Source organism: Saccostrea echinata, unplaced genomic scaffold, assembly GCF_033153115.1.
Source record: "Saccostrea echinata isolate AGI-Se365-2 ecotype Australia unplaced genomic scaffold, CSIRO_AGI_Sech_v1 ptg000002l, whole genome shotgun sequence".
Classification (NCBI taxonomy): Eukaryota; Metazoa; Mollusca; class Bivalvia; order Ostreida; family Ostreidae; genus Saccostrea; species Saccostrea echinata.
This window is the reverse complement of record NW_026889751.1, coordinates 15475912-15494926: the sequence shown is the minus strand read 5'-3', so window position 1 is coordinate 15494926 and position 19015 is coordinate 15475912. Positions and strand designations below refer to the sequence as shown.

The following is a 19015-nucleotide window of genomic DNA, read 5'->3' as shown; positions in this document are numbered from 1 at the left end:
AATTTTTAAGGAGTAAAGTTTGGAGCTTGGAAGGGCACTGCTTGACCCGGCAGTGTTTCTTTGTTTGTAAGGATTTTTATGAAGTTTAGGAATCAAGAATATATAGGATAGATCGAACTGACCTTGGTTGACTGGAATGTTAGAAGTATTAAACACTGAGAATTTCATTCTTAGAAACTGAACTGTGAGTATAAGTTGAATTTTCAGACATAGATCAGTCAAATTAAAACCTGGAGTTCTTCTAAAATACAGTTATAATAATGAGCCTTACAAACAAAGATACGATATTGTTACAAACCTTGACTTCTGGATCCATAACATATTGTTCATGTAGTCCTTCAAATTTTTGATCACCTCCGATATAGTGAAAATGGAAGGATAGATGGTTCGCATATTGCCATTTAACTTTCTAATACGGTTCTTCAATATTTCTAAAATACTAAATCCATTCTGAGGTGTCCAGGTCTTCTTCTATTCAGCCTAACGTCTGGCATAATCTTTGACAGAATTCATAATGATGTTCTGTCGCCAATTTGAAAGATCGGAACTCTTTGCTTGTAAGACCTTTCAAGATAATTGCTTTTAGGTTTTCAACTATATTAACAACACCGGTCATGACGTGTCAAGCAGGACTGTTACATTGAAGGAAGAAGAAGAGCAAGAACACTAGGATTTTGTTTCAGATGTTCAATATCTAGGCACTGTAAGGTTTGTTTATAAAGTATGGAAGCAACAGTTTGGGGATATCTATAGGAAATACAGGGTGTAGAGAACAACTTGAAATATGGTGGATTGCAAGACTGAACTTTTTTTATGATTAAGAATGTTAATAATGTTAACAGCATCTATTCCTTTGTCTGCAAAAAGTTTAACAGTGTTTAAGGAACCACTGAGTTGAGTCAAAATTATCTTCCGACACATGCGGTGGTTTAAAGAGCCTGTTCTGAGCAACATACATAATCACAAACACCAGCTTGTATCTGCAGTTGAACAGTTGAAAAATCTAAGTATGGACTTGCTTCAGCTGATCTTCAAATAGTCCATTCAAAAATTCCAAGGGAACTTGGTAAAGTTTATTATGAATGTGATGAAGACCTAATACATGTAGTTTATTGACACAAGGCAAAAGTGAATCAAGAGACATCATGTATATTTGGTCTATTATATGAGCTATGCTCAAAATACTGTAAAACAACTTTTATATATTCGCTTGCGAGAAATATTCGCGAGTTTCGCGACCTACTTTAACTCATCACACTCATCATTATTCCTGTTTTTTTTTTAATCATTAGATATTAAAACTTGTTTGCAACCATCTGTCATCTTTATGAGACATCACACTGCAGTTTTTATTATTTTATTTTATTTTTTTTTTTTGAGGTATAAAAAATATACAAATATTGTGTTACTGTAAACGTACTTTTATGTACGGGTTGTTACAACGCACTTTGAAAAAAAAAATAATTAAAGTGCGTTAATTTTGGGACCATGTTAACGCACTTCGAAAAAAAAATCCTTTTCAAAGTGCGTTAATATCGACTATATTAACGCACTTTGAAGAAAAAATGTGCACGGCTTGGTCAATATTCTTGAAAATTTTAAGTAGATAAATAATTATTTGAACCTGGTTGGATAACGTTTCGGTGATGACGTCAGGATCTGAGATATAGACGTTTTAAAGATTTTTAGGGGTTGTCTTGTTTCCAAAGGTTCTCGTAAATGTTAGAAAAGGGAAATGGGTCTTTTAGAAATAGTGGGGGAAGGATTGTTTAATAGCGCAGTTTCGTTTCTTTTTTTTTTCTTTTCTTTTTTTTTTTAAATTTTATCCAGTCTCTAATAAGTTCGGTAGATGTATAGGTGTCGATAAGTTACTTAAAGCATCGCATTTTTCTTAGGGAAAAGGGGGCAATTATGATTTTTTCCATACCATGAAAATTCTCTCTCTCTCGTCTACCTTTTTATCATATTCATCTATCTATCTATTGTGAACATATACGAAACAATGGTTGACTCATTTATTTGATAGTAAGAAAATAAACCTTAGCCACATTACTCACTCGACTGAAATTTTTATATCGTTCACTTATGACTTTTTCTCAAAAAAGTTATGCAGTCAGATTACTTCCAAATCTGTAATTTGATGTCATAAAAACGCTAGACATGTCAGATATCATGTTTCAATTACCATGTAAATGCCTTTTTTTCTGAGGAATCATTGTGGATACATTTTGAATAAAGGTTGTGCGGCTCTCTTCTTTAATATAATAGGGTGCATATATATTTTTTTTTCCAGGAAAGCTTATCTAAAATTTTTCATCGATTTTACGTCAACTCAAATTTATTGAGAGAAATAATATCAATTTCATACCAGTTATGTAAATACATATATTTGTGTTGGGAAGATAGAGAGTTGGGCTGAGGGACTTTCTACTTGTCTTCTCCTCGTTCTTGATGAGGGTATATCAATTCATCATTTTTTCGGAAGAAATATAACATATTAATGCCGTCTATTTCTAGTACTAAAATCTAAGTCCAGAATTTTTGTTTTATACGTATTTTTTCAAAGTGCGTTAAGTGTCTCCATGGTAAAAAATATTGATGTACACTCTTAACGCACATTGAAAAAAATTTTCAAAGTGCGTTGATTTTGTCCCAAATTTAACGCACTTTGAAATTTTTTTTCAATGTGCGTTGATTTTGTCCCAATCTTAACGCACTTTGAAAATTTTTTTTTCAAAGTGCGTTGCCACAACGGGTTAATAACTCCACCGAATCACAATTTGGCCTCCGCAGTTAAAAAATTACATACACATGTACATGTATTTCTTACATTGCCATTATATGCTTTAAATGCACTTTAAATACTTTGTGACAAAGAAGAAAATTTGCGACCACGCACAAAGAGTAATTAAATTAATCCAGCATGTCTACAGTATTAGATATGGACAACACCTGCTTGATCAGAGATGCCCCAACAGAAATGATTTAGACAGCCTTTTCACATTGACCTCATTAATTAATCTTTTAACACCCAATTTTATGTTAACGCCCTCAAAATCTACCTAATTCAAGATCAATAATATACCGCCTTTCTATAGCTTCTGATTTTATTGACAGACCAGCTACGTGGGCTACCTGATAATTTGAGTTTGCATGTATCTGGTCATGCGTCAAAAGCCCAAAAGGGCTGGGTATCGGTTGGGATTTTCGTATTGCGATATATTGCTATATTTGGAACTGTATTGCGATATGTATCGCAATATTTTTTATAACAGTTAAAAATGCTCTTTTCTTATTTTATTATCCTTCATTTATAAGCAGAGTGTATAAAACTTTTAAAAATATGTTGTAACAAAAAAAGTTCTAGTTGATTTCATTACAGTTTGGCAACGAAATGCAACCAAACAACAGAAACCTTTACCGTTTGGTACTGTTTGACACGATTGAAAACGTTTCTGACATCTTTAAAAGTTTCATATTTTACTTAATAAACCTAAAGCCCAAGCATTCGCCGGTATATCGGTACTGGTAAAACGTATCCCAATGCGATATTTTTTGTAAACGAATCGCTATATACCGGAATATCGATATTATTACACAGCCCTAAAAGTGGCCCAACCCTACCCCCCGGGGGGTTGGGGGGTTGGACGAAATTCAATTTACACTACCTGAGGATGCTTCCCTATAAATACGACTTATCATGACTTCATTCTTTAGAAGAATTCTTAAAGATTTTTCCTTAAGTATTCCTGTGTAAAACTTTGATCGCCCAAAGTGGTACAACCCTACCCTCGGGGGTCATGATTTGGATAAAATTGAATCTATACTTTCCCTGAAAACTTTCACATAAAATTCATCTTTTATGACCCAGTGGTTCTTGAGAAGATTTTTAAATTACCCCACCCCATTTTCATTATTTCTTAATTATCTCCCCTTAGAAGAGTCACCCATTGTGACCCCCATCCTACCCCAGGGGAGTCAAAATTTGTAAAACTTGAATCTACACTATGCAATGAAGCATACAAGTTTCACCTCATCTGGCCCATTGGTTTCTGAGAAGATTTTTCCTGTATATTCCTAGTACTGTATACAGGGTTATTTTTGCCCTTTCACACTTGCAAGTAATTTTGCCCTGATTTAAATTTGCCAGTCATAGTTCTTCATAAGAAAATATACTGTGTTCTTTGAATTTGCCCCGTTTTAAATTCGCCCACCTGTGACTAGGGCGAAAGGTGCAAAAATAAATTGGGGCGAAAATTTCCCTTTATACAGTATGTTAAACTTTGATCACCCCATTGTGGCCCCATCCTACCCCTGGGGGTCATGATTTGAACAAACCTGAATGTACACAATGTAATGAAGCTCTCACATTAGTTTCAACTCTTCTAGCTGGCTCATTCGTTCCTGAGAAGATTTTTTAAAGATTTTTTTCCCTACATGTATTATTCATCTGCAAAATTTTGATCGAGTATTTTGGCCCCACCATACGCCTGGGGAATCTTGATTTGAAAAAAACTTGAATCTACACTATCTGAGTATACTTCTATATATATGTAAGTTTCATCTTTTCTGGCCCATAGTTCTTGAGGTTTTTAGAAGATGGTGTAAAATTTTCACTAATTCTTAATTATCTCATCTTGGAAGAAGGTATGGCTCTTCATTTGAACAAACTTGAATCCCTTTCACCCAAAGATACTTTGTTGCAAGTTTGTTTGAAATTGGCCCAGTAGTCAGAAATGGAAAAGTTTATAGACAGACAGATGAATACCAGACAAAATATGATCAGGAAAGCTCACTTGAGCCTTCTGCTCAGTTGAGTTGAAAACACCTGTAAAATGAAGAAAATTTGTCTAATCTAGTTGAAAATACCAGGTGCACATCTTCATAATTATGGTAAATAGTGTATGAAATCAGACAAAACCATGCAAACAGTAGTTTTGAAGAACAAATTTGGGCAAAACCATGTCTACAGACAGACAACGGACATGCCGATTCCAATTTACCCTCCCCAAACTTTGTTTGCAGGGATATCGAACCCTCTCCATAAAATTATGACTGTGTTAGTCATATTGATATCAAAGCATCTCCATAATGTATTGATTTAAAATTGCTCTATGTGTATGGTACTTGGATTTCTCATAAAAAAAGTTCAGTGAAGTTTTATAGTTCAGAAAGTCACCAAGTTGTAATTTTTTTTATATAAACAGGAACATGTAATTTTTTAATGTCACTTTATTGTAGTAAAATTTAATTGTACATATATTCACAAACTCTCCTCGCATATCACAATTTGGTGTCTGTAAATTTGGCACACATCACAGAGATTCTAGCAATGGCTGATTTGTCATGTACCTCACACAAAAATCAATGAGTTCCACAAGAAAACAATCAAAAAATACACTAGAAAATTATTCTGTTACTGAAGAATGAATGAGATCTTCCATAAAAGAAAGTACCCCATAACTCATGAACGATATCTTCCATGATAAAAGAAAGTATCCCATACTCATATAGGGTATTCAAAACAGCAGTAAGTACTACAATGTGCAAATACACAGAATCCAATAAGGACAAATCTTACTGAAACTAAGCAGTCAGTTACCCTTTTTATAAAATGCTTGAAATATTCACAATTTATGTTCATAAAAAAGATTTTCATAAATTGTGTATTACTGTAATAATAACACACATTCTACAACCAACATTTAAATTTAAAGAATGCCTGCATATCTGGATCCTCCACAGATTTACCATTCACACCTGCATAAACTTCCTGTAGGACTTTATTCTTAAATTTTTCTTCCAAAATTTTCACATACTTCTCCAGAATGGCTAGAACGAAAAAAAAATTGCCTGAGTTCATATTTATGTCCTTTTTGTTGAATGTGATTATGTCTTTTATATAAAAACTTTAATTATACATCTATTATAGAATTGGTATGAGGAAAATATGTAATTATATTTGCATATTCTCTGTTTTCTCCCACAATATATGAACCTCAGCACTATCAGTTGCATTAATAGCACCATGAACACAATTTCTTCTGATATAAGTGCATTTCGTTTCTTACACTGGCGCAGTATAAGCTACTCCACTTTCACAACACATTCAGAAGTATATATATGGAATGTTTTGCAAAAAGATTAAAATTTAGTTTTTAATGGAATCCTTCGGAAAAAAAAGAAATTTGAAATGATTAAGATTACTGATTGAGGTGTTTTTAATTTTAAAACACTGAACGGATACTTTTAGTCAACATGTTTAATTGTAAAATAAAACTTTCTACAATTTAAACAGAGCTCTATATCTTAAATTTATTTGTTCATTTTTACGCATATTGTTGCAAAGAATGATAACTCTTCGCGCTAGGGTTTTTTACATTCAGACAGAGCGAAATTTCTGTAATAGTGTATCTATTTCAAGAACGATTTTAACTCTTAAAAAGAATTTTAAGAACTTAAGAAACATGAGGAAAAACATTCTTAAGTTAAAATCAATGTAAAAACATTCTCTTTTTTCATAATATTGTTATTTATAATTTTCCTCAGAGAGTTTCGATGACGATGTCGTCATGGTGCATCACAACAGCATCAAAACAAAAAATTAAGAATTTGAAGACAGGGCGGTTTGTATCCAGATAACTGTGATTAATAAGCAAATACCACATATATTGTATGTGATTTATTGGAGATAAAGTGGATAAGTTATTATTAATTTACTTTAGTTTACTAATTTTATTGTCATGTTTTTCTTCACTGGAGACAAGCACCCGTGCCCTTATGCAGGCCAGGATTTCCTCTGAATCTCTTGACATCACAGAATGCAAATATAAGTAATAAACAACGATTATTCAATGAACATGGTGTTATAAATAGCAATAGCTCTGCTGGCATATTTTCCATGATGCGCTAGTGCGCATCATGGAATATGCCAGCAGAGCAATTGCTATTCATATAAATGCCATGTTCACTAAATAACATTGTTAATATTTCTTAAATGGTTTCCCTTATGGCCTTTGGAAAAAACTCTTTCCTTTAAATTGATGGCTTCTCCATCTCAAGGAAATAGTTAAATAGTTCTCCTGAATGAAATTTAAAGGCCAAAGTCAAAATAGATAGAGGTATAAGTATATAAATTTTTGTTGATCACATTCAAAGTATTGAAGATTTTATAGCAGTTGTGAAATAACTTTTGGATCAACCCTTGTAGTTACTTGGGAATGGGCCTTCTCCAAAACTTTACCACTCATCTGGAAAATGTAGGTATATCCAGCATCTATAGCAAGTTTGGTAGTGTACTGCATCCCTAGATGCTTCATCATAATTATGATTTGATGATTATTGAAATGACACTCAAATTAAAAAAACATTTATTCAACACGATAGCCACGAGTGAACAAAAGATTTGTTACGGTTTAATACGATCACTACGATTTGTCCACTTTTGAGTCCCCGATTTCAATCATGGCGCCAATCGTGATAGTGGGAATGTAGCATAAAGAAGTGCAAGGGACTAGAATTTAAGGCCAAATGAACAAAATTCTGGAGAACTCAGAATCTGCATTAGACAGATTATACTGTATTTCAATCAATACTAAGTAATTTTTCCTCACCTAAGCCATAAACTTTTCCATAGAGAATCATGTTCTTCACCAGTCTCTTATCCTCATAATCCTCTGCCTTCATCAGAAGACGCACTATTTCACCAAGAATGTAACCATCATCAAACGTTGGTGGATCAGAGATGTGGAATTTACAGTAGACATCCACTGCTCCCTTGGGATCTGTCTTTGCTAACATTTCTGCTAATTCAATGCAGGCATCATGAACCTGGTAAAATATTTGGAGACATGTTCACTTGCTTTTGTGTAATACATGCATTTGAACATAGATTACTTTCAGGTACTTTGAAGAATAATAGAATATGCCTCCAACTCAAACCCTAATTAAGTTTACAAGGGGAAGACATCTATGAAAAAATGTTTACAATTTTTTCAGTATTAAAATATAAATGTACATATATGTAGAAAACTGACACAGTCATTTCAATTCGTCATTGCAGATCGATTTCAAATGGGCAATATCGCCAATAAAAGTTCATAAGTAATATATGTAGTTGGTTCACAGTAAAGAAAAAGATACTGTATATACTCGCCTATATGGTTCACATTTAAGGACAGTGGCAAGTCAGGGTTTTCTGGAGAAAAAAGGTTTAATACATGGGTTTTTTCACTTATGAAATAGTGATTGAGAGTGATCTCCCGTGTAGAATTCTCTAAGCGGTGAAAACCAATAAAGCGTATGTTACAGAGGTAAACAAAAGCACGTGTACTTCCTTCAACGGGTAGAATCATCTATACATCAAAAAAGAAAAGTAGTAATGGCTTTGTTGTACATTAATTGTACATTGTATTGAGGGACAAAGAGCCAACAGGCCGTCATTTACCATAGTTATGCTCAGTATGCTGGGAAGATTTGACATATGGTGAAAGGTAGGTCGACCATGCCGATTGAGAACAGTTCTTAGGATGTGTGAAGGAATCAGCATTAAGTAACTACGAATAAAAGTTAAAAATAAATCCATGCCAATATTTTTATGACAATGTGTTTCAATCAATTCAGTCAATTAAATGATAAAAACAATCAACCAGTCTCTTGACCAATTTTAGCTGTTAAGGGACGCAACTCAAAAATGATGATCGGTATCGGTATATCCATGTCTTGTTTCTATATATACATTTTTAGCCAAAATATCTACTGGTCATAGGAAATGAAGATACAATAATGTATATAATACAAAAACTCTATGAAATAAATGGGTTTTGAAGAAATATTATGGTGAAAAATTATGTAGGTCCCTTTTATCAACATTTTACATAGAAAATGCATTAAGAATTGTAAAAACACTAACTTGACAAAATCTAAAAAAGAATGTTGGATTGGTAGGTAAAACGATCCAGAATATAACCTGTTTAGTACATTTTAACCTACTCAAAAGTTCTTGAAAAATTCTATACAATAACCAGGAACCTTGCCAATGTCCTTAAGTCATATTTTTAAAGATATTTTGGAGGAATTTGCCATTGACTCACTTATTAGTTTTTTTTTGGTCAAAATCTGTTGACAGTTTCAGATTAATATTCTATTTTGTTATAGTCAGTGAAGAAAAGTCTCTATATTATAAATAGAGAAACAGCCAGCATAATTGATATTAGTTTCTCCAAAAAATATTGATGGTCATTTAATTTTCACTATGACTGACAAAAAGAGTTTCCCACTATAATACTGATTTTAATTCTGATCGGTAGATTGATTGTGATGTAATGATACCGTAGCAACTTCTAAAAATTATAACGTCACAATCAAAACAAAAAACCAAAAAAAAACCAGGTAACCCAATCATGGCAAATTGAGTGAAGATTCCCTAGCATTACAGTCAACGTGCAGATAATGCATGGGATACAGTCCAGTTGTTGAATGTTAATGAATTAAATCAAAATACTGTTTAATTGTTGATTTAATTGTTTTGTTTTTCATATAACAAAATGATTACTGTCTGTGTTTTTGGGCAACATTGATTGTTAGCCCACTTGCGATGAAAATATTACCCTCTGCTCCACATTTCATATCCCTTGGAAGCTAATTAACTCATAAGTCAGACATTGAGTTTTTAACCATAATTTAACTCCCAAAAATCTGAGATATACATATATAGGCAAGATATACAGTACCCCAAAATTTATAGAAATCTTTCTCTTATTGTTAAGTTTTACAAAATTTGAAAGCATTTCATGCAAAGCCCCCATTAACTATTCAACTTTTATGTTCTTACTTCTGGTGCCATAGCCATGACTTCATTGTAGAATTTCTTTGATTGTTCAGTATCTCCAGATGCAGAGCCCTATTTACTGTACATTAACTGTTAGAGTTTTATGTACTTACTTCTAGTGCCATTATAGCCATGACTTCATTGTAGAACTTCTTTGATTGGTCAGTATCTCCAGATGCAGAGCCCTATTTACTGTACATTAACTGTTAGAGTTTTATGTACTTACTTCTAGTGCCATTATAGCCATGACTTCATTGTAGAACTTCTTTGATTGGTCAGTATCTCCAGATGCAGGGCCCTATTTACTGTACATTAACTGTTAGAGTTTTATGTACTTACTTCTAGTGCCATTATAGCCATGACTTCATTGTAGAAATTCTTTGATTGGTCAGTATCTCCAGATGCAGAGCCCTATTTACTGTACATTAACTGTTAGAGTTTTATGTACTTACTTCTAGTGCCATTATAGCCATGACTTCATTGTAGAACTTCTTTGATTGGTCAGTATCTCCAGATGCAGGGCCCTATTTACTGTACATTAACTGTTAGAGTTTTATGTACTTACTTCTAGTGCCATAGCCATGACTTCATTGTAGAACTTCTTTGATTGGTCAGTATCTCCAGATGCAGGGCCCTATTTACTGTACATTAACTGTTTTATGTACTTACTTCTGGTGCCATAGCCATGACTTCATTGTAGAACTTCTTTGATTGGTCAATATCTCCAGATGCTCTGTATGCTCTGGCCAGTCCAAGTCTTGGATGGTAAGTTTTCTGGTTGATAGGGGCTGCTTTCCCACTGTCAGCTGGTTTAGATTCTGGTGCAGGTTCTGGTTTGGTTTCTTCTTTCTTCGGTTGTTCTGTGGCTGAAGATTTACAAAAAATTCAAGTTCAAATCTCAGACCTAAAATTCTGTTTGGTTTAAAACTTTGAAAAGAAATATATGATTAACATTTGATGGATACTTTAATTACCTCCTTTTTCTGATTATTTTCCAAATAATTTTGTAGATCACTCAGCAACATCAGATTAAATTATAGTTGTGCATGTAGTCCTTTGAAACTTAAATGGTGTTTTCATTCAAGACTGACATATGTGCATGTATTTGATTTATGTATTAATTCAAGACATTAATGTGGCTAGAAATTCAAGAGAATTGGTTAGGAATGGAACATTTTATATGTTACCTCCAGATTTATTGACAGGGGGTGTGGCTTCACATTGATGTGTGCCTTTACCTGCAGGGGGTTTTGATGTTGCTGGAGCAGGAGTTGCTTTTCCTGCAATAGCCTAAAAATAAAATATTTTTATCTCTGTATATTTAAACAAAACCTGAATGCATTTAAAAGTATATTTCTATAGATCTTTCAAAGAAATCATTTGTACTGACCTTGGCAGTACCCCCACCTCTAGAAGCACCTCCTCTTCCTGCAGTTGCTCCACCTATAAATAATAAAAGTTAGTTAAGCTGCATGTAATGAAACCAGTCAAAACTACTGCTTTTGTTTCAAATATGATTTCAAAAGATAATAATTCGAAATCAACTTATTGATTCCCGAACCTTTAATTTGCTAAGAAATGCAGAGATGCTGTATTTAAATTAGCAATATTCTTAATCATAAAAAAGTTCAGTCTTGTTTTCAACTTTAAGTTAGCTTATACACCTTGTGTTTCCTACAGATATTCTCAAACCACTGCATCCAAAATTTTCAATTATAAACAATTATAAACAAACTTCACAGTATCTAGATACTAGTATATTGTCCATCTAAAAGTAAATCCTCCAAAGAGTTCTTGTTCTTCCTCTTAAGTATAGTCCAGCTGGACACATCATTACTGGTGATGTAAGAATAGCTCAAAAGGATAACCTAAAAGCTGTATCATTTTAAGTATAGTCCAGCTGGACACATCATTACTGGTGATGTAAGAATAGCTCAAAAGGATAACCTAAAAGCTGTATCATTTTAAGTATAGTCCAGCTGGACACATCATTACTGGTGATGTAAGAATAGCTCAAAAGGATAACCTAAAAGCTGTATCATTTTAAGTATAGTCCAGCTGGACACATCATTACTGGTGATGTAAGAATAGCTCAAAAGGATAACCTAAAAGCTGCATCATTTTAAGTATAGTCCAGCTGGACACATCATTACTGGTGATGTAAGAATAGCTCAAAAGGATAACCTAAAAGCTGCATCATTTTAATTATAGTCCAGCTGGACACATCATTACTGGTGATGTAAGAATAGCTCAAAAGGATAACCTAAAAGCTGTATCGTTTTAAGTATAGTCCAGCTGGACACATCATTACTGGTGATGTAAGAATAGCTCAAAAGGATAACCTAAAAGCTGTATCATTTTAAGTATAGTCCAGCTGGACACATCATTACTGGTGATGTAAGAATAGCTCAAAAGGATAACCTAAAAGCTGCATCATTTTAAGTATAGTCCAGCTGGACACATCATTACTGGTGATGTAAGAATAGCTCAAAAGGATAACCTAAAAGCTGTATCGTTTTAAGTATAGTCCAGCTGGACACATCATTACTGGTGATGTAAGAATAGCTCAAAAGGATAACCTAAAAGCTGTATCGTTTTAAGTATAGTCCAGCTGGACACATCATTACTGGTGATGTAAGAATAGCTCAAAAGGATAACCTAAAAGCTGCATCGTTTTAAGTATAGTCCAGCTGGACACATCATTACTGGTGATGTAAGAATAGCTCAAAAGGATAACCTAAAAGCTGCATCGTTTTAAGTATAGTCCAGCTGGACACATCATTACTGGTGATGTAAGAATAGCTCAAAAGGATAACCTAAAAGCTGTATCATTTTAAGTATAGTCCAGCTGGACACATCATTACTGGTGATGTAAGAATAGCTCAAAAGAATAACCTAAAAGCTGCATCGTTTTAAGTATAGTCCAGCTGGACACATCATTACTGGTGATGTAAGAATAGCTCAAAAGGATAACCTAAAAGCTGTATCATTTTAAGTATAGTCCAGCTGGACACATCATTACTGGTGATGTAAGAATAGCTCAAAAGGATAACCTAAAAGCTGCATCATTTTAAGTATAGTCCAGCTGGACACCTCATTACTGGTGGTGTAAGAATAGCTCAAAAGGATAACTTAAAAGCTGTATCATTTTAAGTATAGTCCAGCTGGACACATCATTACTGGTGATGTAAGAATAGCTCAAAAGGATAACCTAAAAGCTGTATCATTTTAAGTATAGTCCAGCTGGACACATCATTACTGGTGGTGTAAGAATAGCTCAAAAGGATAACCTAAAAGCTGCATCATTTTAAAGAGTCCTAAATCCAGGGAGCCCTGATCTTTTCAAATGACTACAGAACTTCAATTCTATTACGAATTCTGTTGAGGAGTATGCTGAATGATCTCCCCATTGAAAAAAGGGCATTAGCTGTTCATTTAAACAAACTTGATTTGTCTTCACTCAAGAATGGTTCATGGCAAGATTGTTTAAAACTGGCTCATTGATCCTTGAGAAGAAGTGAAAATGTTACATCTCAACAGGTGACAGATGAAAGATGGATGGACGATCATCAAGCTAAATACTCGCATTGTCCAAAAAAAGCTCACAAGCCTATTGAGCATTCTCACCTTTGGGTTGTGTAGAAACTGCCCCTCTCCCTCGGGCTGCTGGTGCCCCTCGAGTGGCAGGTGCTCCTCTCCCAGCTGCTCCCCCTCCCCTTGCAGCAGGGGCGGGCTTTGCTGCTCCTCCTTTGGGAGCTGTTGGTGGGGGTTTCTTTGCTTCTTCTGCCTTTTTGGCCTCTTCCTCTGCTTTTACTTTGTCTTGCCACCATTGCTGTCCTACAAAAGAGGCAAAAGGGCCATAATGATCACTATGTCACCTTGGCCCTGCTGTTCTAAGAATATTTTTCTTAAATATATTTCTTTCTATAATCCCAGGAAAAAAAATTTTGAACTCATATTGTGGCTCCAACCTACATGTACATGTAGCCCCATGAGGTTACAACTTAATCAAACTTTAATCTTTACTACATGGGGATTCTTATTTTAAGAAAGACTAATGTGGCCTTGTTTTTTAAGAAAGATTTTCCCTATATATAATGGTCATTCAAAAAACATTTAGACTTATTTTTCCTAACTTTGTTATTTATCATCGTATTATAACCAAATTTGTAGATATATTTAAGCTATTTATTCAAATTATTTGAATTAACAAATTTGAATATATAATGATATTTATCTAAAATCAAAGACAGTGAAAATAAAGTCATGGAGTATGGTCAAATATGAGTAATTCACTAACAAAACACTTTATAATGTATATAGTCATACCTCTAATAAGAGGCACCCTTGCTCATCATATCTATACACTTTATTTGTCTGCTAAATATACTGGGATAGAGAAAAAGACTTTCAAAGAATAAATGCATTTTCACAACATGATCAATAGAGCCCTGCCCTAACTACCGAACCCTGACTTAGGGGCCATGAATTTCACAATTTTAGAAGATGGTCAATAGAGCCCTGCTATAACACTAGAATTCCTGTCCCCAGGGAACAGGGAATTTCACAATTTCAGAAGATTATCCTTCCTCATCATAAACATGCACTTAGTTTGTCTGCCAGGGGCAGAATAGAAAATTTTCAGAGAATGAATGCATTTTCACTGGAACAATAATCTAATACTTTTTAACCCTGACACCTTGACCATGTCCAAAATTACTTTTATGCAAGGTCAAGACAATCCTCATGACCTACCTTTATATCAAGTATGAGCCTCTAATGTTTCTCAGTTTCAAAACTATATCCATGCAGACAAGAATTTCATTTCTCTAATTCATGTTGAAGAAGATATATATGTACAATGAAATCTTTAAAAAGTCATAACTTCTTAAAATTTTATATGTATCACTTTTCATTCTTGTTCTTTAAAAAGTTTTCTTTTTTAAATCAACTCCTTACAAATTTAAGCAGCACTGTAATATTTTAGGAATAAAGACATTCCTCAATCTACAAATACATGTACAGCTTTAATTATTATTACATAAGGTTAAATTATCAATTCTAAAAAAAATAAGCTATACAAACAATATAGTCTTTTTTAAAAAAAAAAAACAACAAAAAACATGAATATCGATTAGAGTCATGATTTCATAAATAAGTAAAAATAAATGAGATTAGCTACATATAGATTCCAATTTTTTATTCAAAGTTTAACAGTAATGTCACAAAAAGTAATAAGAAGTTGTATAAATTTATAAGGGTGATGACAAAAGGGTAGAATTTTAAAAATCATAGAAAGCCTATAATTTCTTAATATTATAAAAAATTGATATTTGTATAATTAACAATCAAAAAAGGTCCAAAAATTACATAACAATTCATGCATCTTTTTTGTTTGTAGCATCTGTCCTTAAAAGCATTACATTTTGTACAGTGCTTAACTGATGTGAATGTCATTTTATAAATCATAATATCTACATTTGCTGTGTTTTTCTACAAAGCCAACTGTGAAATTGATTTGAAAACCATTTTTGTGTATACTCACGCATAGAAATATACACGGAGAAACTCGCGCTAAAGTGACGTCACAATGAGGCTACAGAGACGTTAATAAAAATATGACGATACAGGGCAGTGAGAAATTCAAACATTGAGTATATTTTTGGTGCTTTCAAACATGTAAAATGTAAATATAAGGAATGTTTTTAATTTTAGTGTGAATTATTGGTGTGTAAATCACACAGACTTGCACGTAGGCATATTTTTCATGAAGCGCTAGCGTGCTTCATGAAATATGCCTACGTGACAAGTCTGTGTGATTTACACACCAATAACTCACACAAAACTTAAAAACATTCCTTAATTAAAAAAATGGTTTCTTGGATTGTTGGTGCAACTTTGAGCCAAATGTATGATGATATACCAGTATACACTTAGATCACTGCCACATACCATACCTGTCAGAGTCTCGGGAGGATCTCCTGTTGCAGGTTTACCCTCCATACTGATGCAGGCCTGATAAGATTTCATGGTCTCATTCAAGATTTTGTTAGCAGTTTCCCCAGGAGGAGAGTTCTCATACTTCGCAAACTGTGAGGCTCCCAATCTATAGAGGGATAAGCTACTGCAGGGATTAAGGTTCACCAGTTTCTGACATGTCTACAAAATGAATGATGGATTGAGTGTTGTTTTACACCCATTCAAGAATCTTACACTCATTTAGAGATGTCACCTGCTTTAGGTGAAGTTTCACAGATTTTGACCTATATGCATTGTGCTTATGGTAGAGGGATCTTTATCATGCCAATAACTATATATCCTGACATCCTGCATATATATATATATATATAGAGAGAGAGAGAGAGAGAGAGAGAGAGAGAGAGAGTTACTTGGGAATGGCCCTGATCCCAAAACTTTAATCTGTTCAATCATTTGAATATGAGAGTCAGATCCTGCATCTGAAGCAGAAGTCTGATAATGTATGTGCTTTGAATTTACTCCTATACTTATTTGATCAGGATACAGTTTATAGCGAGCAGTTTATAGCTGAAGCATAAGTCTGATAATGTATGTGCTTTAAATTTACTCCTATACTTATTTGATCAGGATACAGTTTATAGCGAGCAGTGCTCGCCCTAACGGTCGCACCGTCAACATATTACTTATACTTAAAAATAAATTTGTCACGTCATCTTTTGTTTAACCTGGCCCAGTAAATTTTTTACTGGCCAACTTATTCAGCTTATTGGACAGCTACAGGTAACAATTGAATAATTGAAAACCAAAAAAAAAAAGATAGCAGACAGTTAAACAGCTGTTCATCAGCACTTGCATGGCAGACTTTAATTGATTACAATTGATCACCATCACCCCATGATTTGCTCTAAAAATTCAAAAGTTAATGAAAGGGGTAAAGAAAAAGCTCATAATGTGACTTATTCAAGTTAGGCTAATATAAAACAGTTATCCAAAATCAGGACCACTCAAGTACCTGTTCTTGAAGATTGAGCAAGTCTTCATTCATTGGGAGTGTGGAGTTCATGATAAGTGCAGACAATCTCTGGCAGCGCTGTTCAATGAGATCTGCATTTTTCACAGGGTCCTTAAAAAGGATGTCCAGGAGATAAGAATGTGAATCCAGGAGCACCCACTCTAGTTGTTTATAGGTATCACCTTGTGCAATATAGGGAAGGACCTGTGATGCCAGCAAAGCTGAGCTGTGGTATGTGGAAAAACAGGTAACAAAGATTACATTTTTAAACTCATCTCAACTGAATGTTATCTAGCAACATTAACTTTTAACAGATAAGAACAAATTTATTTTTGTTTTAAACTTAATATTTTTGATATTTTTAAGTAAAGCAGTCTCACACCAAATACCGGTAGATATTCTAGTAGTGATTATCCATAGATGCAACATTTATTCAATTTTTGGTCTGGGTAGTATTTTTAATTACTTCACATTTTTCTGCACAGTCATCTGAAAAATGTAAATAAAATTCAGCATCCTAAGCAAGTCTGGTAGTGTGCATCCTAAGATGCACCATCCACACAAGTTTAGTCAGCACTGAACTTAAAATCTTATTGGAACCTGAGAATGATCCTCTACAAAAAAAACTTTTATCTGGTCACTCATCAAAAAAATGTAGGTCAGGTCCAGAATCCAAAGCAAGTCTGGTAGTTTTCATCCCTGTATGAATCATCCAGGCAAGTTTGGTACATGTAGGGCTCAAAGTCCTTGGAAATGGACCTAGCTGCTCCAAAACTTAAACCTGCTTATTCATCTTGAAAATGTAGATTGGATCAAGCATCCAAGCAAGTCTGGTCATTTGCATCCCTTGATGCATCATCCTTGCAAATTTAGTAATAAAACCTTTAACCTGTTCATTCGTCCAAAAAATGTAGGTTAGATCAGCATCTAAAAACAGATATACAGAATTATTTATATAAGTAAAGTCTACATATGTACCAAGTCCTATTCAAATCGGGCCAAAATTGTAGGAAGAGAAAGGTTTTGAAAAAAATTCACAGAATTTCAATTTCAAGTAACCATGGCAACACCCTGTGTTGAAATCATAAACGAATAATTATTTAGCATTATGTACATGTATTATAGTCTACTAGTGTACCAAGTCTTATTCAAACCCAAACTGTAAAGAGTAAGATTTTGAGAGAATTTCAAAGAAATTTCTATTTATAGTAACCACGGCAACACTATTTGTCGAAATTAAAAACCGATACTTAGAATATATATCTTAGTATAGTCTACTTGTGTACCAAGTCTTATTTAAATCAGACCAGGAGTGCAGGAGGAGTAGCATTTAAAAGAATTTCAAAGAAATATCTTTTTTTAGTAACCATGGCAACACCATTTGTTGAAATCAAAAACTGATGCTAAGAATTACATATCTTAGTATCGTCTAATTGTGTACCAAATCTGATTTAAATCAGACCAAAACTGTAGAAGGAGTGGCGTTTTGAAAGAATTTCAAGGAAATTTCTATTTTTAGTAACCTTGGTAACTCCCTTTGTTGAAATCAAAAACCAATGCATAGAATTATGTATCTTATGCCCTGTTCACACGGAGAGTTTGATTCGAATTAAACGTAAGTTACTGTGAATTAAATTTGAACTGCGTTCACACGGGGAATTTAATGCGAATTAGTTTAATTCGAATTAATTTACTGTGCATTAAATTACTTCACATTAACTCCCTGTGAACGCTAAGCGAAGCTAATTCGAATTAAATTTTGACGCATGCGTAATGGCAAAATTAAGTCACATGCAACATGTCAGTGGTCAGATATAGGTACTTCTGCTATTTTTAGTGAAAAACAAAGGAAAATTATGTCAATCAATGAAATGTGTACAGACACTATGACATTATGTCAAATGGACCCTGCTCTGAATAAGGTGATGTGATCTGAAAATGACGTCATAATAGCCTTGCTGAATAGCCTAATACTGTAGAAATAAAACTTTACTTCGCATTAGTTTACTTCGCATTAGCTGTCGTGTGAACGCAATTTAATTCGCATTAGTTTAATTTGCATTATTTTACTTCGCATTAATTTACTGCAAATTATACTCTCCGTGTGAACAGGGCATTAGTATACTGTAAAACACTTATTAGCGAGAATTTTTTTTTTGCGTAATTATGTGAGAAAGTGGGCTCGCAAAAATTTC

The 19015-nt window shown here is 33.8% G+C and overlaps 1 protein-coding gene across 1 annotated transcript in view; it reads right to left on the bottom strand.

Moving 5' to 3' along the window:
• Window positions 1-5216: 5216 nt before the first annotated feature.
• LOC133173398 (uncharacterized) overlaps window positions 5217-19015 on the bottom strand; it is a 44803-nt gene continuing 31004 nt past the window's right edge. Inside the window, exons 13-20 of the mRNA XM_061308381.1 lie at window positions 16821-17046; window positions 15787-15988; window positions 13457-13666; window positions 11220-11272; window positions 11017-11119; window positions 10499-10695; window positions 7614-7830; window positions 5217-5832 (exon numbers count right to left, since the gene is read on the bottom strand). Of these exons, the coding sequence (XP_061164365.1) occupies window positions 5693-5832; window positions 7614-7830; window positions 10499-10695; window positions 11017-11119; window positions 11220-11272; window positions 13457-13666; window positions 15787-15988; window positions 16821-17046 (1348 nt within the window). The 3' untranslated portion in view covers window positions 5217-5692. The remainder of the gene's footprint in view (window positions 5833-7613; window positions 7831-10498; window positions 10696-11016; window positions 11120-11219; window positions 11273-13456; window positions 13667-15786; window positions 15989-16820; window positions 17047-19015) is intronic.